General features: G+C 39.8%; 3 protein-coding genes and 1 long non-coding RNA gene across 5 annotated transcripts; 3 read left to right on the forward strand and 1 right to left on the reverse strand.

The window, feature by feature from the left end:
- Nucleotides 1-744: 744 nt before the first annotated feature.
- On the forward strand, nucleotides 745-3,972 carry LOC122776719 (tubulin alpha-1C chain-like). Its single transcript, XM_044037386.1, has 4 exons — nucleotides 745-841; nucleotides 2,142-2,364; nucleotides 2,478-2,626; nucleotides 2,717-3,972. The coding sequence occupies exons 1-4, from the start codon at nucleotides 839-841 to the stop codon at nucleotides 3,686-3,688; spliced, it is 1,347 nt and encodes a 448-aa protein (XP_043893321.1). The 5' UTR covers nucleotides 745-838; the 3' UTR covers nucleotides 3,689-3,972.
- A 1,159-nt stretch (nucleotides 3,973-5,131) lies between these two features.
- On the forward strand, nucleotides 5,132-9,598 carry emd (emerin (Emery-Dreifuss muscular dystrophy)). The gene is made up of 7 exons (XM_044037388.1): nucleotides 5,132-5,422; nucleotides 6,011-6,089; nucleotides 6,773-6,868; nucleotides 7,181-7,215; nucleotides 7,304-7,329; nucleotides 8,063-8,125; nucleotides 8,222-9,598. The coding sequence occupies exons 1-7, from the start codon at nucleotides 5,336-5,338 to the stop codon at nucleotides 8,373-8,375; spliced, it is 540 nt and encodes a 179-aa protein (XP_043893323.1). The 5' UTR covers nucleotides 5,132-5,335; the 3' UTR covers nucleotides 8,376-9,598.
- A 79-nt stretch (nucleotides 9,599-9,677) lies between these two features.
- On the reverse strand, nucleotides 9,678-13,891 carry si:dkey-93l1.9 (uncharacterized protein LOC562339 homolog). 2 transcript variants are annotated; one of them, XM_044037390.1, is made up of 4 exons: nucleotides 13,780-13,891; nucleotides 12,000-12,234; nucleotides 11,327-11,462; nucleotides 9,678-11,234 (listed from the first exon to the last, which is right to left on the reverse strand). In XM_044037390.1, the coding sequence occupies exons 1-4, from the start codon at nucleotides 13,831-13,833 to the stop codon at nucleotides 11,150-11,152; spliced, it is 510 nt and encodes a 169-aa protein (XP_043893325.1). In that variant the 5' UTR covers nucleotides 13,834-13,891; the 3' UTR covers nucleotides 9,678-11,149. The 2 variants fall into 2 exon arrangements, with proteins under 2 accessions (XP_043893325.1, XP_043893324.1); XM_044037389.1 differs by having other exon boundaries at nucleotides 11,327-11,465.
- Nucleotides 13,892-16,921: 3,030 nt separating this feature from the next.
- LOC122776723 lies at nucleotides 16,922-17,216 on the forward strand. Its single transcript, XR_006361253.1, has 2 exons — nucleotides 16,922-16,990; nucleotides 17,073-17,216. It is a non-coding gene; the product is annotated as an uncharacterized LOC122776723 (long non-coding RNA).
- Nucleotides 17,217-23,419: the final 6,203 nt, after the last annotated feature.

The following is a 23,419-nucleotide window of genomic DNA, read 5'->3' on the forward strand; positions in this document are numbered from 1 at the left end:
TTTTTAGATCATTTCAGAGCTCCACAACTTCATTCTTCCCAGGACAATTGGCAAATCATAATTAACTTTGCGATATCTGAAACTGAAATAGGGCTGCAATGATTATTCATCGTATTATTTATCAGAGTGACGTTGTTATTGTTTTTCAAAATGTCAAACAAGCTTACTGATTATTCAGCTTCTTAAAACGTGAAGTGAAGTTTTCTGGTTTCTTTGCTCCATATAAACATATAATCATTTTGGTTTGTGGACAAAACAAGACTTAATCATTATATTATTAACGTCGATCGACATTTTTCAACATTTCCTGACATTTTACGGACTAAACTAGTACTCGCACACGATTAATCGCGAAAATAATTGACACATTAATCTATTATGTGGCACAAATCTATCCTAAAAATGTGTAGCTATATGAAATGGCGACTTTGGACAGGAATATTATGACTGTGCTGATGTGAAATGCCAATTTTAACCAGGAAATGTTTAATTATTGCATATTACTACTAAAATGTAAAATAACCGATGACCTTAAACGCATCACACCCGTCAGTATTGCTTCACTTCCCGGTTGCGGTTTTTTCCACTTCCCTGTTGAGTCTGTGGCATTTCAAAGAAGACGGAAACGTGACACGTTCACGTGAACCAATAGCAACGCCGAGAAATGAGCACGTGCCCTCTGTCGACCAATCCTATTCTTTCTTTCCTCCCGCCCAGTCCGAGAATATAAAAACTCCGCCCAGGTGCATTTCATCACTTACTTCTTACACAGGATCTGTTCGTCCTGTTCCGTGAGAGTCATTTCACTTCGAGTTCCTCAAAATAACCCTCAGGAAACATGGTAAGTGTGAAAATATACTTTTCTCTGTCGTTTGACGTCGAAATGTCGACAAAAATCACACGTTTGATGGGCGTTTTTTAGCGTAATAACTTTGCAGCCTAACCGGCCTCACCGATGAAGGAAGGGGAAGGGTTTTTTTTTCTTTTTTTTCTTTTTTTAAAGTCGACATTTTAGTTTGAATCCAAAGGAAACGTTAAAATGTCGGACTGATGAGCAGCCTTTGTGTTTGTGTGTGAAATATGTCGTTTTTGTCTTTGACTCGGCGATGACTCGTGACTGAAATGGCTTCAGGTGGTTTTGTCGAGTTCCTGTTTTTCTTGTCTTTGTCCGCTAATTGACCCAGTTATGCTGTCAGTCTGAAAACTCTGCTCACTTTTACCGCCTTTATGAACCACGTTATGGGAAAGTTAAAAGAAGAAACCGTGCCCCCCTTACTGATTATTGCAATTTTCAAATAGCAGGAGACAGAATATTTGTTCTAGCCTAAATGTGTATCAAAATATCATTTTAGGTTAGTTATTACACATTTTATTATACAGACTGAAGAGAATATCTTCGTTTCTCACAGATTCATACATTAATCCTTGTAAAATTACCATTCACACATTTTTCAGCTTGTTAAACGGGAATACTTTCTGGTTTATTTGCTCTATATAACAAAGAAACCATTAAAACTGAATAATGTTTGTCAACAAAACCAGACATTTGAGAACACGCTTGTCTCTACATTTTCTGACATTTCTGAACAATTGATAAATCCAGTTTTTTTGGTGCATACAAACTAATCAAAGGATTAGTGAACTAAAATGTAGATAAAATAATTATTAAAATGACAGTAAGTTTACGACTACAGAAAGTTATGTGCAAACATACTTATGACTTTTGTATTGTATTTGTCTTAAACCCTCTTAATTATGCAGTGGAATTTCAAATGTATCTAATGTTCACTTCATGTATCTAACATAAGAGTAGAAATGTGTGTTAAAGCTTTTAAGCTGTTGAACAAAACTCTTGTTCTTCATACTTTTCTCAAAGCACATGTCTGGAATGTGTTGGTCTAATGACAGGTTTAATCCACCGAGGGGAAATGAGTGAGCAACATCTGTCAGATGACACAAGTCGTCACACTGGTATCTGGTCTTTTACAAAAGAGCCTTGTTCCTCCCCCTCCTCCTTAGATCGAGCATTAGTTGCAAAACAGGCTTCGACCTGTGATGACTTGCTTTAGAGGAATTCCTTTTTTAAATTTAAATTTAAATGTATTATTTGAAATGAACACTGTGTCCTTTTCTTTCCACAGCGCGAGTGCATCTCCATACACGTTGGTCAGGCTGGAGTCCAGATTGGCAATGCCTGCTGGGAGCTTTACTGCCTGGAACATGGGATCCAGCCGGACGGACTGATGCCCAGCGACCACACTCTTGGTAAAGGAGATGATTCGTTCAACACCTTCTTCAGTGAGACTGGATCTGGAAAGCACGTCCCCAGAGCTGTTTTTGTCGACCTGGAGCCCAGTGTTATCGGTTAGTGTTATCACTTCTCACTAGTAAATTTAGATACCATGTTACCATAAGTGCCACGCTACTTTACAGCGACACCTAATGGATCATTGTTTGATACTGATACCGCTCCTTAGACGAGGTGCGCACTGGAACCTATCGCAGCCTGTTCCACCCTGAGCAGCTGATCACTGGGAAGGAGGATGCAGCAAACAACTACGCCCGAGGACACTACACTGTCGGCAAAGAGCACATTGACAATGTGCTGGATAGGATTCGCAAGCTGGTGGGTAACTTCAAATCAAAGGGTGTCTGAATATAAATCATTATAATAATGTATTTCATATTTGACCACTGTCTTCCTCTCTGTCCCCAGTCTGACCAGTGCACTGGTCTGCAGGGTTTCCTGGTTTTCCACAGCTTTGGAGGTGGAACTGGCTCTGGCTTCACCTCCCTGCTGATGGAGCGTCTGTCTGTCGACTATGGAAAGAAGTCAAAGCTGGAGTTCTCCATCTACCCTGCTCCCCAGGTGTCCACTGCCGTGGTGGAGCCCTACAACGCCATCCTGACCACTCACACCACCCTGGAGCACTCCGACTGTGCCTTCATGGTGGATAACGAGGCCATCTACGATATCTGCCGCAGGAATCTCGACATCGATCGTCCCACCTACACCAACCTGAACAGGATGATCAGTCAGATTGTGTCGTCCATCACTGCTTCTCTCCGTTTTGATGGTTCCCTCAACGTGGATCTGACAGAGTTCCAGACCAACTTGGTGCCATATCCTCGTATCCACTTCCCTCTGGCCACCTATGCCCCCATCATCTCCGCTGAGAAGGCGTGTCATGAGCAGTTGACAGTGGGCGAGATCACAAACGCCTGCTTTGAGCCGGCCAATCAGCTGGTGAAGTGTGACCCTCGTCACGGCAAGTACATGGCCTGCTGCCTGCTGTTCCGTGGTGACGTGGTGCCCAAAGATGTCAACGTTGCCATCGCCGCCATCAAGACCAAGCGCACCATCCAGTTTGTGGACTGGTGTCCCACCGGTTTCAAGGTCGGCATCAACTACCAGCCGCCCACTGCGGTTCCTGGAGGAGACCTGGCCAAGGTCCAGAGGGCTGTGTGCATGCTGAGCAACACCACCGCTATTGCAGAGGCCTGGGCTCGGCTTGACCACAAGTTTGATCTGATGTACGCTAAGCGTGCCTTTGTTCACTGGTATGTGGGGGAGGGAATGGAGGAGGGAGAGTTCTCAGAGGCCAGAGAGGACATGGCGGCACTGGAGAAAGATTATGAGGAGGTGGGAGCTGACAGTTATGATGAGGTGGATGAGGATGAATACTAAGCAGGCATGTAGTATGTGTTTCCCTCTGTTCTGTATGTGTTCAGAAAACACTTTTGTTCATCAGAGGGGGGCCTCTATTAATGCTTGTGGTAAAGAAGTTATTTAATTGGAGCAATGCAGTGTTCCATGTGTCTGTTAAACAGTGTTGGGGATAAATTAAGAATACGCTGTCGAGGAGTATTTTAAGGAGCAGAGTGCTCTGTGTTTATTGCCATGGAAGAATATAAACCTGGCATTGTCTATGTCTGAACTATGCCCTGTGTTAATAAAATTAATTGACTATACTATTGTTTCCTCTCTTCAATATACATACAATTTTGGATTGTTAGGGATGTCTGTCAAATATTTGATGTCTGGTATTTACGGTATATATTTTCCCCCCACAGAATACCTGTCTGTGATGTTCTACAGTTTAGCCACTTGGGGGCAGTGGTGTCAAGCAGATATTGAGCTCACGCTATACTTCAATAGCAAATCAAGTCAAATGCAGGTAATCTTTGTTGCTGCTGAATGACATCACATTTAAGTCTTTCAAGAGAACACTGTTGGGTTTGATTCTACTAATTTACAGTGAAAATACTGGATTTCTCAGTTCATGTATTCAGGAAACTTCTAAAACCTAAATTTTACAAACACTTTTTGACTGACTGAAAAATCACACGGCTACACAGTTTGTTTTTAAACAAACTGTGTAGCCGTGTGATTACACTAAACTACATGAACACTGTTGGGTTGCGCTTAATGTTCAGTTATTCTGTCAATTAAAGGTCCAATATGTAAAATGTTAGCAAAATCATTTTAACTGGGGATAAAATAATCATACCAAATTTATGATTATTTGGTATGGCTATAGTTTTTCACAAACTGAGAATGAATCTTTTACATATACTGTACATCCCAGCTGACTGAAGGCTATATAGGTTCAATTACACACTTTGAGTGGAAGTGCACAAAATGCTGTGGTTCAACTATGAAACATACATTTCTTGGAAATGTCTGGTCCAGCTATACAAGATAATATTAGCTTAATATTAATGGAAGTGTTGTAATGTAACAAAGTACAAATGCTTTGTTACTGTACTTAAGTACACACAACATACCTGTACTTTACATTTGTTATTTATACATTTCCTCTTACTGTCCTTATTACTCATTACTAGACTTTTATGGTATTGTGCTCTGTATTTATTTAGAGCTTTTCTAGTCTTGATGAGCTGCTTTACACTATAGTTAGACCAGCAGAGCCACGAACTGAACCCACAACCTTTCAGTTGAAAGACAGTTAACCCTACCACTGAGGTACCGTGGCTCAATCCTAATGCCGCACTTTTTTAAAATACTTTTACTTTATATCAGAAAATGATTTTTGATACTTAAGTACAGTAAATGTCATACACTTTAAGACTTTTACTTTTAAAAACGTGAGTTCAACTTCTACCAAAGTCATTTTCTGCTAACATACTTTATACAAGGCTGGTTATAGGTTTGTCATCTTTAAAAAGTGGATCCACACATAAAAACACGAGTAAACACCAATGATAATTGGTAGTATATTTGTTGTTGTTGAATGAATCTTTATTAATTAATGAAGTTATCGTGCCACTGCTGTTTGTGTGGGTGTGGCACTAAGCTCGTTTGTCCACGCCCATGTTCCTGCTCCAGCTCTCCTCAGTCTCCTCCTGTGTATTCTGCTCATTTTTCAGCGCGGGACAGTTTTGCCTATATTTTCCCGAGGTAAGATAAAGTTACTAAACTCTCTCGTTGTTCTTTTACAACAACACACACACAGCGACCATTTTCTTTTCGTAAAATGCTCGTGTCGCGTTTGTTGTTCCCGCGATATTTCAAAAATTGCTGCCCTGTCCGTTTTGTGGCGGCGCGAGACTGAACCTTGTGAAGCTTTATCGCGGTAGTTATGAACTTGTGTTGTTAGTTACTGTGAAATTACCGTTGTTAATAAGTGTGGGTTTGCTTTTCCTGTACTGTGACTATAGTCTAAACACATACACAGCACTTTATTAAAGTGGAGCTGCTGTTTGCCGCGCAGATGTCGACTGTAGTTGATCCACTTCTACAAGACTCCCCCCATTTTGTCATCTCCATGTTCTTTCTGTCTGTCTGTCTGACTGTCTGTCTATCTAAAATCAACATTGACTCATTTGATTGATAAATGATTGATAACAGTGAAGCTTTAGTACAGTAGGAGTCCTTAAAGTGTTTATTTAATCATATATTTTACACACAAAAATGAATACAAACGTTTTTACATGTCCTATTGTCAACTGTGTTATCTGTCTCCTGTCTGTGTGTGTGTGTCTGTAGATGTCACTCAGTGAGAAAAGTGATGAGGAGATCAGCAATCTACTTGCTGAGTATGGCATCAAACATGGACCCATAGTGGGTAAGAAGAACACACACACACACATACACACAATGTTGGTTTTGTTGTTTGTTACCGAGGGCAATTAAGAGAATCGAAAGTTAAGTTGCTTAGTCTGACGTCTCCTGCGATGTGCTCCTGAATGAGTGCACTAAAGAGGCATAACATACAGCATACCTGCTACTGTTCCTCAAGTTCTCTCTGAAGGACAGACTAGTGTCCATATTGTCTTCTTCAAGACACCCAGGAACATGTCCACAATCTTTAGTTCTTTTGTACTAAGACCACGAGCATCCACCCACAACGCTTCCACAGCTCTGTGATTGATAATCATGATCATGAAAGACAAAAATAGTCTGATCCCGGCATTCTTCAGCACATCCCAGAGATCCTTGATGGAGGTAAGGTCTTGACTCTGTGGTGGCCAATCCATGTGTGACAATGACAACTCGTTTCTGGCACTGTCATCTCAGAATATGCCTGGAAAACCTGGCCATTCAGTAGGTCATCAACTGACCTTTATGCTGAACCTAGACCTGACCAAATGAAGCAACTTTCAAAGCTTTCAAAGCACACGTTCCATGTGGATTCCTCAACATGTGTATCTATCATGTGTACGGGCCCTTAAAGCGGACTGGAGTGGACTCTCTGACATTCAACATGATAATTATATGAACTGATCAGAAAACGTTGTCTGAACATAGACTCCACTCGGGGGTTGTACGAGAAGAAGCTGGAAACGGCCATGGAGAACGTTTCAGTGAACGCTTCGCCTGATAAGACGTACTACAGAGAGGAAGGTAGGATGCTCTTGAAATAGCCCACGTGTATTTTTATTTGTAAGTGTTAATAACACACATATTTGTTTTCAGTGTCATTGTAACCAGTGTATGTGGGTTAATGGTATCTAGTTAATGTTATTTGCTGATCAAATCTTCACAGTTTAGATTAAAGAATTGAAATTATACATGTGATGAACATCTGCTTTATGTAGTTGTAGCGTGAACGGTCCAATGAGTGCTGACGTCTTTAACAAAATAAGAGCTTATCATAGTTATTCTTTAAATGAATCCACATCTGTGTTTTTACATTTTTTTGAATCCTGTTCACAGAGGAGGAAATCACCTACATCACCTACCACACTCCGGTGAGTCCGGATTGTCCACTTATTCCTGTTTACCCGACCGTCTGTGCCAGAATCATGACACGGTCTGTTTCTTTCTTTATTTTCACAGGTCAAACATGAGAGTTATACAAACATGTGAGTACAGCTTTACAGCACACACACACATAAACCTCATCTATTCAGTATGACGATGCAAGGTAACGCTCAGATACTAATTAAACTAATGTAAATGCAGGCTACAGATAAATGGGAGAGTTGTGTCAAGAAGGGGATGCGGTGTAAAAAGTCTCTGGCAAATCAAATATGTCTGCTGTGGGAGGAGCCAAAAGACCACAACAATTAACGTAAAAGGCAGACGAGCAATTCATGTTAGGTCTCCAGTAGAAAGCAATATAGCAGTCTTTTAATTATAACCAAAACTGTAGGTGAGGCCTCTTTTTTTGTTGTTATAGTCCTCGTCGTTGGAGGTTTTTAAAAACAAACTTAACACTTTTACTTTTTCATTTTTACAATTTTATTTAATTCAACAAATGATTTTATTCTGTCCCTTTAGTGTCCTTGAACATTCTTACCTCATCTATTTCATTTATTCATTAACACACTTATTTTGTGTTGTTTTTAATTTCTCTTTTACAGTCTTTTACCACCCATTACTATTTTATTCTCCAGTGTTTTTTGTGAGTTCCACGACGGCCTTTCCTCACTTCCTTCTCTCTCCTTTATTTCCTCACTTTTTCACTTCTCCATTGCTAGTTTTACATAATACCAGCCGTCTGTTGGTCTCTCTCTGTGCCGTGTGATTAGTTTTATAACATAACTGTGAGGTTCTAAAGTTTAAGGATCTGTGTGCTTTAATTTCTCCACTCAGTGTGAAACGAAGAGGCAACACGGATCCAGACGATGAAGAGGAGGAATCGTACCAAGACACAGAGTATGCAGTCTGTTAATGTGTGCTATGACAAATGAGTTGTTGACTTGGTCTAAATCTGCTGTTTTTTTTTTGTTTTTTTATTCTCTTGTGCGTCAGACCTGCCATACAGATGACCAGCACAACAGCCAATCACAGCGCAGTGCAATCCAGGAAGCCGCTCACAAAGTCCGGAGGCGGCATGTGGACTGTGATTCGGCTGCTGCTGTTGTTAGCCGTGTTAGCAGCTCTCCTCTACTATGTCTACTGCTAATTGATGAACAAAGAAGAAAATCCCACAGGTGTTCAGTGATTTAATGTGTTGATATATATCGCTGTCACTGACGTGACAACGTGGCTGCCAGTGGGGATTTTAGCCACTTCAGTCTACAGTCATGTGAAATGACAGTTTATTTTTGCCATTTACCTGGAAACTGAACTTTTGTAAACAACTCATTCTTCCACACCAAAGTCCATAGAGAAAATTAGAGTTTTTAGCGTGTTGGGACATGGTAACTGCTGGTCTACCGCTGTCATTTGTGCTACATTTTTTTTCACTCAGGTAACTCCGAATTAAGAATTTTTCTAAATAAACGTCGTAAAAGAACCCATTTTAATTTACTGATGTATGAAGCAGTGGACCAACAACTCCTGTGATTTTCTGTGTGGACTTTGGTGTGTGGTTTGAGTTAGAAAAAAAGCTGTTTAACTGTAAGATAAAGCAACAAACACAAAGATATTGCAGACTTAAGCAGGCATAGAATTTATTGGTTATTAAGTAGCTTAAATCTCATTTCTTGTCACCACTGGCAGCCATGTTTTCAGTGACAGCGAGCCTTTGTGGCTGCAAATGATTCCAGTGCAGACGGTGTTGACCCAGCTTTTAAACCCAAAGAACTATCCTACAAGGTGTTTTGTCTTCCCCTTTAATATTTAAGTGGGGGTCTCTGGGGTTATTGTTGACTTCTTTTTCTTTATTTCTGTTTGTTGTATTCTTATTTTAAAATGTAGAGTGGATCCTAAAAATGCAAAAAGCACCACATTCCATGCACCTTTTTAAGGCCAACCATCATCTATGCTTTTTCTTGGCATCATCAGATCTCATGGATTTAAACCAAAACACGCCCCCGCGGTGCTTTGAGTCTTCACTGTGGCACCAAATGTGGATCAGTCCTGGTGAACCACATTATCCAGGTGTGTTTTTAGAAAAAAACATATTTTAAACAGGCCAATACACAGTTTATCTGTTATTATGGGATGTGCTGACACTAAGAAAAACAAAAGAATGATGCTCCTGCTTTCCTTTAATTGCTTTGCTTGCTTGCACAAAAATGTTTTCCTGCCATGCAGAGATTTGTGGATTCGATTTCTTAAATGAAGCCCTTTTTTGTGATGTTTTACTAAACATACATGATAATATGTCATGTAGCTGAAGTGTTCTTATATATGTGCAATGAAAAACCAAAGACTCTTGTGCATTAAAAACCTGAAACTGAATTTAAGAGTATTGTTTGAATATGACAATGAAGAATTCATATAGGACATGATTTCTAAATGATGAGATGAGACATTTCTCTTCAATATAAAAGTCATTTTTTAATGTAAGACATTTTATTACAAGGACATGTATGCACTGGTTTACTCCCACCAATATTGGTACAGAAACAATACAATAAATTATAACACAAAAACAGACGTTTTAAGACGTTTGGTGAAGAAAATTGCCAGATTACAAAGACTGTCTTCAAACTGAGGTCTTTGGTTGTCAAGCTTTCCTGAGTTTAACTTAAAGCTGGTGAAGGCTGGATATCAACGGTGTGATTGATCAATAATTCCACAATAAGTCGCCTCCTGCACCTGCTCTAGCCTCCGTTTCCAGCCAGAGTGATTGCGCCTCCTATTGGCCCTTCTACTCGGCATACATGCATTCAAACATTCCCCCTGAAGCTGAAGACACACCACACAACTTTTTATGACGACGTATTAAAGACTGGAGATCTCGGGAGAGTGACCGAGTCCATGAGAGCGACAGTTTAAAGGGTAAACCTTGTTTTTATGTCCACGCTTCTTCCTGTCGTCCTCATCTTCTGACGCTATCTCTTGTGTCCACCTTCCACCTCTTTCTGCATTGGCTGTTGGCAGCATGTGTTTGCAGTTGGGTCGGTAATCAGCAAACACTACCAAATTCAAACATGCTTGTTTGACTGAGGTTGGATGGATTGTGTTACCCCTCACACACCAACAGATTTCTGTGCTAACTAGCCACGCCGACTGTCCCCAACATCTCGCAGTGTGTCCCCAGCTTTAGTGGAAAGGTTTGATAACGTGACACTCGCATAGCAAATCAACTGAGATGCTGCTCATTATTTTGTAGTGGTGTCGGCAGTTGTGTTGCCTTTGCTTTAGTTGAGAAATGTTCCACGTGGCAGTGCGAGCATCAGTCAGTCAAATCACATGCTAACATTATAAGCACAGGTGCTTTCCAATTAAAATCTCATTTATGCTCAAGGTGGAGCTCTCGGACTTTGTTAGCAACTGCTCTGCTAACTTCCAATAGCCACCTGCAGCTCCTAGCATCAGGCACGCGCATTAAAGCATCGAGTAGGTATGAGAAACAACTGCGTTTGCAAGGTAACAGACAGAGAATCGCGCAGTAAAGACTCTAAAACATTAAATAATTATTTCAGAGATTGAGTTTGCTTCTGGTTATTCATCATGTAAATAATAAGTGCGTCTGTCCAAGGTTTTAACCTGGGGGTTCTGTGAGTCCAGCCTACTTACTGCAGCTTTAATGGTTGAAGATACACTTAGTTGGTGGTCCATCTTCAGCCTCAGACGATCCCTAAAAAAAGGCTCCATGAGATCCATTCAGACGTCAAAGTTTAGTTCCATCTGGTGAATTTAGGCCCATAGCAGTCACACTTTGACCAGAGTTTGTACAGTGTTCCACCACAACAACAATAACAACAAAAACAACAACAACAACAAGGCTTTGAGCTTACATGAACTATGATACATTGTCACTTTGGTCCAAAGATGAGTTTCAGCTTAAATGGCTCCAGTTATATTCAGTTCACCCGGCAGCACGGAAAGTTTCGGCGGTGGTACTGCAACCACAGGTGACGTTGATGAACTGGGGATTAGGTAAAACATGATGTGTGTCATCAGCTCAGACTCACTGTACGTCACGTCAGTTTTAGTTCTATTATGTATGTATTTGCCTACCTGACAGTGTGTCCTTCAAAGCCAAGGGCTGTGATGAAGATGTTGATGAGGACGGTGAAGAAGACGAAGACCGTGGCCACATTGTTCATCCTGTCGAGCTTGGCGTGTTTCCTCACGTCGTTCAGATCGTACTTCACTGCTGACAAACAGTCGCAGGACGCAGACAATATCAGCTCCGTTAAAATACAATGTTTTAAAGGAAAAGGTTGTGATTATTTTGAACAAAAGTACCGCAGTTCACAATATTACTGAGAAATATGCTAGTTTAAACTTTTAAAATGTCTCTGAGACACACTTAAATCACTTTACTTTATATTAAGATATACAAATTATATTCTTTTTGTGTTTTTTTTATCACAGATAATATACATTTTAAAGTACAACACAAGATCCACAAATACAATAAGTTAATCATAAATCACGAGGTCCTTCCTCTTGTGACACTTATAAATAAATCAGTAGGACTGTATGTTGGACATCTAGGTCACTGGAATCTAACTTATTATGTTGTTATATAATAAGTTATATAATATGTTGTTTTTTATCGCAACGGAAATAATTTAGAATTCCATCCCTATAGATGTTGGATGTTATGGATTACATAAGGATGATCGTGTCTCTGACATTTAAATAAAAAAATCCTCTGGACATGAAGAGAGTCGCAGTAACTTGCCGATGAAGACGAGCAGCAGCCCCACAGCCACCTGCAACGTAATGGACAAGGACAGCAGGACGATGAGCGGGATGTAGAAGCGGTAATGAGGTCCCACATACAGGACGGTCTTCAGCTGGGACGAGTTGGCCATCAGCAGGGCCACGTCCAGCATACTCTGAGCCGCACTCTTCTTGGTGGCATAGTGATTTATGTTGATGGGGCGAAGCGGTTTTCTGGAGGCGCCTTTTGCGGCCTGTGAGTGCAGAGAGGACAAAGGTCAAGAACAACGTCACACTTGGGGATGTTTACATGCAGAATGAGGAGGTTGTGCTTTGTTTTGGCCATGTCTGTCTGTTTGAGAGCATCATAACTCAAAAATAAAAGGACAGAATGTGATGAAGTTTTCTGGGCATATAGGTCACGACCCAAAAAAGAAAATATTACATTTTGGTGGAGATGCAAAAATATGAAACTGCTTTGGTGGAGGTTTGCACTCTCAGGGCTTTCATTCAGGCCATATAAACCAGTGCTGACAAACCTGCACTAGGTTTGGGTATCAGTATCAGTAGTAGTACCTACTTGGTGACCTATATGCCCACACCTGGTGCTCCATATAACATTAATGAGTATGTATGAATGTAACCATGAATATTAGTGGAATATTCATGTTCATGAGATGAGATAAGTAAGAGTCGTAATACTACAGAACTGAGGTGAAACTTCTTAACTTAACTCGACTGAGTCCCAGCTGAGTCTACTGAAGATGACTAAGACCTGAGAACCTTCACAACGTCACAGGGTTCTTATTTTTTATCATTAATTATTATTCCAAACACAGACCTGTTTCTTTTGTTGTTACTATGACTTCAGGTGTGGCTATGAGGGAGTGTCAGAGAGTCAGGTGATGACTCACCTGGGCTGAAAAGAAAAACAAGACACAGCATGTTCTCTAGACTAGGAGCCACAAACTTCACCACATGAAGACAGAACAGACTAGAGGTGATGGTCCCAAACTGAAACTCCCTGAGGACGGGTGAACTGCTGTTGTCCTGCTCATAATGTGGCTTCCTTTATCCCCCACTGCAGCAGCACTGAGAGAAAGTTACTCTGTGGTAACATCACAGATCTACAGTCCTTTCTGGAGGTCACACCTGGGTATGACTGTCTCAGAGTCACCTCTGTACAGACATGACAACTGTGGGAAAGAAAACCTAAACCACTGATTTGCACATGGCTCAGTCAGACCTTGTGAAGGGTCAGAGGTGAAATCAAAAACGGATGTAGGGCTTTCTGCTCTTCCAGGCTGTACATTTTGCATAGCTTGAGATAGATAGATAGATAGATAGATAGATAGATAGATAGATAGATAGATAGATAGATAGATGGATAGATAGATAGATAGATAGATAGATAGATAAATAGATAGATAGATGGACAGATAGATAGATAGATAGATAGATAGATAGATAGATAGATAGATAGATAGATGGATAGATAGATAGATAGATAGATAAATAGATAGATAGATGGACAGATAGATAGATAGATAGATAGATAGATAGATAGATAGATAGATAGATAGATAGATAGATAGATAGATAGATAGATTGAGAGACATGGATGGATAGCTAGATAGATGGATAGATGGATGGATAGATAGATAGATAGATAGATAGATAGATAAATAGATAGATAGATAGATAGATAGATAGATAGATAGATAGATAGATAGATAGATAGATAGATAGATTAATAATATAATAATAATAATGATAGATAAATAGCATGTGTCACTCACCTCTATGTCGTCCAGTTTGTTCAGAGGTATGTCCTGCCCATTGAGTCGGTCCATGTTCTGTACACCACAGATAGAGACAAAGTGTGCTGCTCACTGCAACACAAGCAGCAGAGAAAAAAGTTAAGGGAGTGAGCAGGACAAACAAGTCAGACAGCTACTCCAGTTACAATGAGACAGGAAAAGACCCCTCCCACTGAGGCCTGGCCATATACACTTTACTACAACACTACAAATCAGTGATAATATCTATAGTTTTATGTTTGTAGATTTAGTTTCTTCTGGTCAAACAATGTGAATACCTTATTCTGGCCTCATTACTTGTGGCATATGGGTCAACAGGTCAGGGTACTAAAGTATAATCTGTATTTTTGACAAAACTAAAAATACGAAAATATGGAAACAGCGCCCCCTTTTCCTTTTTGTATTGAATCAAATACAGAAAAACGGATTTTGCTCTCAGTAGCAAAAAACCCCCGAAAAAAACAAAAACCTAATAACAGCCCAAATTTGTTTTATTGTAAATTCCTTTTTCGGTTTTTTGTTTCTCATTTATTAATATGACGGAGGACCGGAAGCAAAGTGTCATGTGACAACCTCAAAATAAATGTAGCATGCTAAATCATACACTATTATGATAGTGCCATGTTTGGTTCACATTTATTTTAGTCAAGTGAAACTATAACAGCTGGTTGTTTTGGGAGAACGTGATACATGATTGTTTCAGCTGAGTGTGTGAATGCACATTGTGCAAAACTTTTACCTGAATTATATTTCCTGCCCAAATAAGGAACATCTTAAGTCTCCAACAGAGGTCCCCATCACGCACAATCAAAACGGACATGGCTTCAAATCACAATAATAGTGTTAATAATCATTGAAAATGAGAACTTGTGACGTTATGACTTCAGCGCTGATGTTTAGCCACAGGGTGGCGCAGTTATTACATGAAGAGTAGACTTGAGCTGTGATTGCTAGCTTCTTATTTCAGCCAAGAGGAGCAGGTTGTTTTAATGGAGAGCTGCGTGGAATACAAACAAGGGATCACAGCCAAATATGACAAGAGATGAGGCCAGAGCCGGCCCAAGGCCTAAGCCAACTAAGCTCAGGGCCCCGTGACCACCGGGGGCCCCAATAGCAATTAATTTGTTGTTGTTGTTTGCGTGTGAGTGATGACACATATCAGTGATGACACGTATCAGTGTCCTTGAGGGGAAAAAAATTCAAGTTGAGACTTTATTTGGAGTGAAAACACAGCTGAGAGGAGAGCAGCCCAGTGTGTGTGTGTGTGTGTGTGTGTGTGTCAGTCCAGCAGGTGGCAGCATTTCCTACAGGTAGTGGTTTTTTTTGTCTCTGTTTTAACCAAAATGTTTTGAAATCACAACAATTTCAGCTGCCATTTTTCTTTTATTTGTCCAGCGAGGACATGAACGTTGATTAATTACAGGTGGAGCTGCTCCTGCACAAAGACACACTGATGTAAAAGTCTTTGTGAACTTTCCATGACATGGTACATTCCACTCCTCCCCTCTGAGTTAATCTATTTGGAATGTTCCACTTCCTTTGTCGGAGGCGGAGCTTCTTCTACGCAGACACAGAAACGGGAGGAGGAGGAGCTGTGGGAACAAACATGTGGTCTAACGTGTGGTAACTGCTGCTTAAAAATGATCCGCACATTTCTTAGGTTCTGTTGACGCTCTGTTCACACCTGCTGTTCACATCCGACCTGAGGGATCCGATCACAGGTGTTCAGATTACACCTGTGACTGCTAATGCTAATGTGACGTCACTGCTCCTGGAAAATGATGATTCTCAAATGTTTTGTTTTTTTCTTCCACAAACCAAAAATGATTCGGTTTGAATTCTTTCTTTATTAAAAGGAACCAGGAAACCGGGAAATGTTCAACATTTGTAATAAAAAACAAAGAATTCATCGATTATTAAAGTATTTCACAATTCATTTAGTAATGGTTTAATTATGCAGTAATCGTTGCTTGTTTTATATTTTAAAAATTAATCATCACACCATGATGCAAAAATCATATATTGTAATACACTGACACAACAGTGCTAGTGAAAGTGAGGACTGAAATGTTCATTTATTTAGTTCATTTTTACTGACGTTTATTTGTAAAAAAAATAATAATAATAGTAATACTCTGTCTTGACATTTTCTCTTTTCTTTGCTCCATAAAAACAAAGAAATCATTCAAACTCAATCATTCAAAAATGTCATAGTTTAGTATGTCGTTGTAGTATCTGATGTAGATGAACACATTAACACAGCTACACTCTGTCTTGAATAAGTTAGAGATGTGTATTCCATTGCAGTTGAAAAGTAAATAGGAAATTCCTCATGGGGGTCACAAGTATGACCCAGGACATATTTTATGACACATTTACAGGCCAATTCTGGGCCCGTCCTAGAAAAGGTTTTTTTGAAGAAACGCAGATACTCCCTATATAATAAGGGGACCAGAGGTCAAATCTGTTGTTGATTCTCTAATATTTACATATGTTTACATTGAAGAGTAGATGTATGTTCTGAGCAGCTGTCCTCCTATATACGGAGACTGGTACCTAAAGACAGAAGGGCACCATTATTTGTCTTCTCTGTCCATCACTAGGAGGGGCTTCGAGACTGAAGATAGAATACCTAAAATGGACAAATGTGAAGTATAGGATGATAATGTCAGAGAAACACTTAAAAGTATAGACCTGCTCCTATGCAGGCAGAATTTTTCAGAGATTCGGTAGGAACACATTCTCCTGAGCCGTTGCAGCGCTCGGTCAAATGCTTGACTTAACAAAATAAAATTCCTTTTGTTCGGTACAAGTCGTGTGTCTGAGGGGTTCTTTCTGCACCATCAACTCATCACCTATCGTTCATAAGAAGAAGGAAGCCTGACAAAAAGGACATTGTCCAAAATTAAAAAAAATGTCATAGTTTAGTAAGCCGTCCAAAATGTGTCAAAAATGTCATAGTTTAGTATGTCATCCAAAATGTGTCAAAAATGTCATAGTTTAGTATTGATATTTTGACTTCACTTCAAAATGACATGTTACCGTACACAGAAGTGGACTTTTGATACAAATCCTACAAGGTATTTTTCTTCTAATATATTCCACTTTTCATTAGGGCACAGCAGCTTCTGTTACTTCTTCTGGCTCGCTGCGTGAAAGCCTGAGGCGATGTGAGCCAAAGTCTACCTCGGTAAAACCATGCTGCTTCACTCTCACATTTTAGTTGCATACTCACTGCTGTTGCAATCACAATTATTCCCTCTCTTCCACAGGGCGGGTTTGGTCGTGTGCTGTGGTCAAGAGAAAAGACAAAACACAAGATAATGTGCTGAAAATCATGTCCAATAAACAACAGTATATGTTAATACTGCATGTTGTAGTGTAATGTAGAATAAATGCAGTCAAATGTTCACTCACTCAGGATCACAAATGTTTTTTTTACAGGGATTTAATTTTGCTTGGAATCTAGAAACTAACACTAAAAGGATAACCCCTTAACAAAAGCCTCCCCTTATAAGATCATCACCATCTTGAATGAATCTTAGTAATATATATTTCCTTCCTTATTTTGCTATTATAATTTGGTTTGTTTCACCGCACCAAAATCAATCAATTTTTCTTCATGACAAACAGGAGTTGTTGATCCACTGCTGCCTCCATCAGTAAGTCCGACTGTGTTATTTTGTGATTGTGGTTTCTGATATGTTCCATTTGCATTTACATTAGTGTCAAAAACGTACCACAAAAAGGAAGCAGTAGAGCTGCAACTTCCAGGTCTGTCTGAGATAAAAAAAACCCACTTATTTACTCTACAACACAGACTACGTAAGCTTGTAAAACCACACTATAAAAAAAAATCCCTGAACTTTATCAATTCAAATTGAGAATAGTTCATGAAGTAAATTTCTCTGTGGTATATGCAATTAAATATTCCTATTTTATCATTTGCATCAGTATCAATTGCTTGACATTGAAACATATATATAAATAAATAAATGAATAAATAGTCAGTGACATAATGAATTTCCCTGTTATCTCTGCCAGTGGACTCAGCATATACAGCATGTAATAAATGAAGTGGGTGAATCAATAAAATGGAGTTTTCTGAGCCAAGGTACATTTTTTGTGGCTCGGGCAGAGTCATCTGATACGGAGACACACTACCATGAACAGCTGTGTTAAAACAACACACACTCTTACACTGGGACAGTGCTGGGTTTTAGGGAAGGACGTTTCTGGACATTATTTCTTTTGCAGATACATAATATTGTAAAACTACATTCACAATGCCTACTGTATGTAATGTGTTGCACTTAAATGGTGACACATTTTCTTAACCTTGTCTGGGTTCTTTTCACAACAATGACTCCCATGATCCTTACAAAAAACACGTGACATTTCACTTTAAATTGAATTTTTTAAAACATTTTTAATTATTTAAAAGTGATTGTGTTGTTTCTATTAAGTGTCCCTCAGATGACAGCAGGACGAATGGACTTGCTTTTCGTATTTTGAAGGAGGAAACCGATGACGCAAATGAAGGTGAACAGCTTTGCCCACAACATCTTAAGGCGGAGGTCTTCAACAGGGGGTGTGCGACCCCTAGGGGGTCCATGGAGGTACTACAGGGGTGTACTGCGTGAAAGTTTTGTTTTTGTTTTTTTTTATATTCCCCCCCTGCAATTTTTTCCACATATTGAAATGTCTTTAAATACACATTAACATGAATCCAACACACTGTAGTGAACAGATAAATGGAGGCAGAAGATCTATTTCAGTCAGCGATGCACACATTCCGCGACACACAGGAGCTCTTTCGAGCTGGGCGCCGGTTCATTCATAACACCTGTCCCATCAACGAGGAATCACAACAATACCGGTCCGTCCGGTCGGTGTGGAGGACATGGACAGGGGCGGTCTTTAAACACAAAATAAAATACAAAAACTCTCTCAAACCACATTGGACAGGACTTCAGAGAGTTACAGTGAAAAAATAATGAACAGAAAGAGAATAAAAGTTAGGAAGCTAAAAAAGCAAACTGAAAGTTTTAAAATTAAAACATGAATCAGTCTAACCCACATTTCTGTTTTAAAAAATTGAATTTGAATAGCTTTTATGCATGATTACATGCAATTTACAGACATTGTTGATCTTGGCAGCTATCACTTTATTGTGTTATGTTTATGAATTATAGTTATGTTTATGAATGGCAGCGGAATGGCCACCCTACTCACTGTACCTTGCACATGTTTAAAATAAAAACATGGATTTATGAACCTGTGTATTATTTGAATATCTCAGTATTGAATGCACAATAACAAGGTACAACATGGCACTATAGGACCAGTTTAATATAAAACACAATTTTATACAATATGTATTTTAGTAGGGGGTCCCCACTCCATCTCCTCATGAGTTTGGGGGTCCTTGTGAGAATGTTTGTATCCTTTCTGGTATGTAAAGGCCACCGTAGTTCCCTGAGTGATATGTGGCCTGATCTGAACAGTGTTAGTCTTGGCCAATGGCTCGTGAGATCATCAAAAGGACCGTGTCACAAGCTCTCCAGTGTTGAATACTGCATTTGAGCATGTTGACTGGCTTATTAACTCTCCTGTGCTTTGTACCTCATCACCTCATCTGGCGTCACTCATCCCCTTCTCACCTGTGACTCATTGGTATGTTACACCTGGTCTCTCCCCCCAGTCTCTGCCTGATTGTCTTGTGTGTCTTTACCTAGCATTCTAGCATATTTGCTGACTTATTGCTTGTGTTTTGAATCTCAGCCTGTTTTTGACTTTGGTTTCAATTTCAATACAATTTGTTTGCCTGTGTATTTGGACGACATCCAAGTAAAGTGACTATGCTGATTTTCAAAGGTCCTGAGTCTCTGAAAAATGGATGTGGTCTTTCAGTTGCATTGTGTGGATTCTGCTTTCGAAGCCTCAAGATTCATAATTTGACTTGTGCCATATCAGAAACTGTAACTTCCCAGATGTCACCTGCAGCCTCACACCTATTGGACGATACCAGCTGTCAATCGCACGTGTCTTCTCATAAGTGCTGTGCCCTATTGTACATTTCCCTGTACACTGGAAAATATTTTTTTTTTACAAAATTGACATCTTGATCGATTGAACAAGACCTGAAACTGCTGATTATTAAGACCATTAAGACTCAGGAAAATTCAAGTGAGAAGTAATCGTTTTTTTTTTTTTTTTTCATTGACTTCTATTCAGACAGAGTTCTTATAACAAGCAAAATTGCCCCCTGGTGTAACTGCAACTTTCATCCTACTTGGATTTCAAACTCAGAAACCTTGGAACGACCTTACACACCCTGAGTTAGGATTCCAAGATGTCTGCCATCATACGTTTACCATTCATAGCACTTCTGTCGTATTTGTTTCACAGTAAATCAGTCTCACACGTAGTACTGTTTAATTTTTAACTGTAGACATGTTGCTAAGCTGTTAGTGTGGTAACAATGGCCAGCCTGATTACACTGATGCTGTCATCAGATGTTAAAAATAAAAGAAGTCTGTGTACTATACTGGAGATGAGTTTTGACAGAGAACGTGGACATTTGGGTGACTGTGAGTGTATAAAGGAAGATGCTAGACTTGAAGGATCATGTTGCCCTTAGCCTTTGATAATTTGAGTCACAAAAACTGAGGAGATGATGCTGAAGTGCTGGATTCCCCCGTAACTCTGTCTCAAGAAAAACGCACATTTGTACAGTGTGAAACTTCGAATGTGTTTTCTGCCTGATGCCAATCAGACACTAATCACACCTCACATCCCACTGTTGGAAGTTATACAGTAGCCACAGACATCCCAGTTTCCAGGCTCAGCTGGTGAGATGGGATCCAGGAAAATGCCCCACACTCTGTTTATGGTTTATGAACACTTTCACAGTTGAGCCCTGAAATTCCCCACAGCTCTGAAATCTAAGTTTCAGATTCCTCAGTGGCACACCATGTTATTATATGCAACTTTTCATTAGTTTAAATGTGTTACATTGACTGTGATTTTTTTTCATCCACATAATATCCTCCATCCTCTAATCTGACCAGACTACAGTGCAATATAATGAGATTAAATGGGGGATACTGTAAAAACAAAACCGTATAGTTAGACCTCACCTACCATCTCCTCCAAAGTCTGACTCTGCCTTTTATTAATACCGCTACATTATAACAATAACATCTGGAATTTACTCATTGAAGTTCGTGTGACTGTTGATTGACAGCCAACTTGAGTGACTGAGAATGGAGAGGGTAAAAAAAAAAACAGTTTTTCCATCATGGTACGGTTCACTTTGGAATGTAAAGCCCTGGGTCAGGCTTGCATTTCGACTGAGAATAGTACCTTTACTTGGTAGGTGGGGTGTAGGTTGCCCGATGGCTGTGTAGTGTGACATTGTACCAGTATGACAATAGCTTTTTCATCACGATGTCAATCTTTGTATGAGAATAAACTGCAGTCGAAACAGGTGACTGTACTGTACAATTTTACTCTTGTGCCCCAAGGAAAAGGTGGTAGCTGGTTATTTTGGTACTGTCGCTAAAGGAAACACAAAATAATATGTACTGTACTGTACCAAACTGAGCTGTTCCACTCGATGGAAACATGGCTTTATAGAGCACAGAGAGAGACATATATATATTTATATATATTGGTGAGAGACAGAGAGAGAGACAGAGTGGAGTACACAACACTCCCCGGACATCTGGTATGTGGAATGGCATCTAATTTACCTTTGGGCTCAGAGGGAAAAACAAAGGACAGGAGGGAGAGAGGGAGAGAGAGAGGGGGAGGAGGAGGAGTGTAGAATTATGGAGGGAAATGGGAAAATAAAAGATTTTATTCCGAGCTATCTTTGTGAGGACATTTTTGTATGATCCTCACAACTAAAAGGTTAAGACTTTTTTTAAGGGTTAGAATTGGGTTTAGGTTAAGTATTAGGATCAGGTGTGTTACTGTGGGGGTTAGGGGCTAGGAAACAAAGTATGCTTATGAGCGTCCTCACAATGCAACTCCTACCTCCTAACCCCTAACTCATAAATCCTAATCCCCTACCTCCTAACCCCTAACTCATAAATCCTAATCCCCTAACTCCTAACCCAGAACCTCTAATCCTATAACTCTTAACCCTAACCTCCAAACTCCTAACTCCTAACCCCTAACCCCCTAACCCCAAACTCCTAATCTTCTAACTCCTAACCCAGAACTACTAACTCCCCTAACTGTTAATTTATAACGCGTAATTCCTAACCAGGAACGACTAATCCTTTAACTCTTAACCCCTAATCTCCTGACTCCTAACCCCTAACTCTTAATCCCAAACTTCTAACCCCTAATCCCCTAACTCATAATTTGTAACCCCTAATTCCTAACCCCAAACCTTTAACGCTTAACTCCTAACCCCTAACTCCTAACTCTTAATCCCAATTTACTAACTCATAACTCATCCCCCAACCCCTAACTCCTAACCCCTAATCTCCTAACTCCTAACCCTGAACTTCTAACCCCTAACTCCTAATCCTTAAATCCACAACTCCTAAAAAGAAACTTTGATGAAGATGTTTCTCCTCAACCATAATCCAGACATTCAGCTTGTTTATATCAACGTGACGCTCTTGAACCTTCAACTCAAACATTTAAATTCAGGAGTTTTCTCAAAGTTACTCTTAGAGTTGCAGCCAAATGCAATAAATGTGGAATAAATGTTGACCACTTCTTCAAATGTGAAAAACAAACAAACCCATATAAAATAAATAAATGCTTCAATATTTGTCTGTTGGTGTCAATCATTGGAGTTGAAATTCTTTTTTACAGCATGTTTTTAGTCTTTTTAAGTCCACTTTTAGCCTCTCAGTCAGAGAAAGTCTTGGTTTTCTTTCACACATAAACTCACATGGTTTTCATCGTCATGAGTTCACACTCATGTTTACACACAACCACAACTTTCTGTACACACAACACACACACACACACACACAGAAGGACTTTAAACAATCAGTGTTGGTTAAAAATCGAGTGATTTCCCTTTAATGCATCACATAAATAACCTGCAGAGGAAGTGATGAACTCTTTGATTAGTGGTGTGGAGCAGTATTTGGCAGAGATGACTGAAGTCAAGTCTCCCATGATGCCTGTGATTGTACTCACACACAGACAGAGAGAGGGCAGGAGGATCCAGAACCAGCTGTGTGACACAGCAGGACCATCAACACTGAAGAAGAGGAGGAGGAGGAGGAGGAGGAGGTTTCAGTTTCCTCAGCTCCTACAAATAATATGATTTGAATATGATCGAAACAACTGATTGAAAATGGACGTTGTTGTGTGAATCTTCAGAGAAAGAGTTTCTCTTTCACTGTGAAAATGCTGAGTTAAGAATGGACAAACTTGTCCTCAGGGAGGAGGAGGACGAGGAGGACGAGGTCATTAACATGTAATGAGGGAGCTGACCCTTCAGTGGGTATCTACAGCCGACCTTTGACCCTGAAAGTGCATGTCAAACTGCTGAAACAGATATGGCTCCTGCTGGGGCTGTGCAGTTATTTTTGATAATAAACTGTGGCTGTGGATCACTAAATGATTTATTCTCAATTATTCA

This window comes from Solea senegalensis, linkage group LG11, assembly GCF_019176455.1.
Source record: "Solea senegalensis isolate Sse05_10M linkage group LG11, IFAPA_SoseM_1, whole genome shotgun sequence".
Classification (NCBI taxonomy): Eukaryota; Metazoa; Chordata; class Actinopteri; order Pleuronectiformes; family Soleidae; genus Solea; species Solea senegalensis.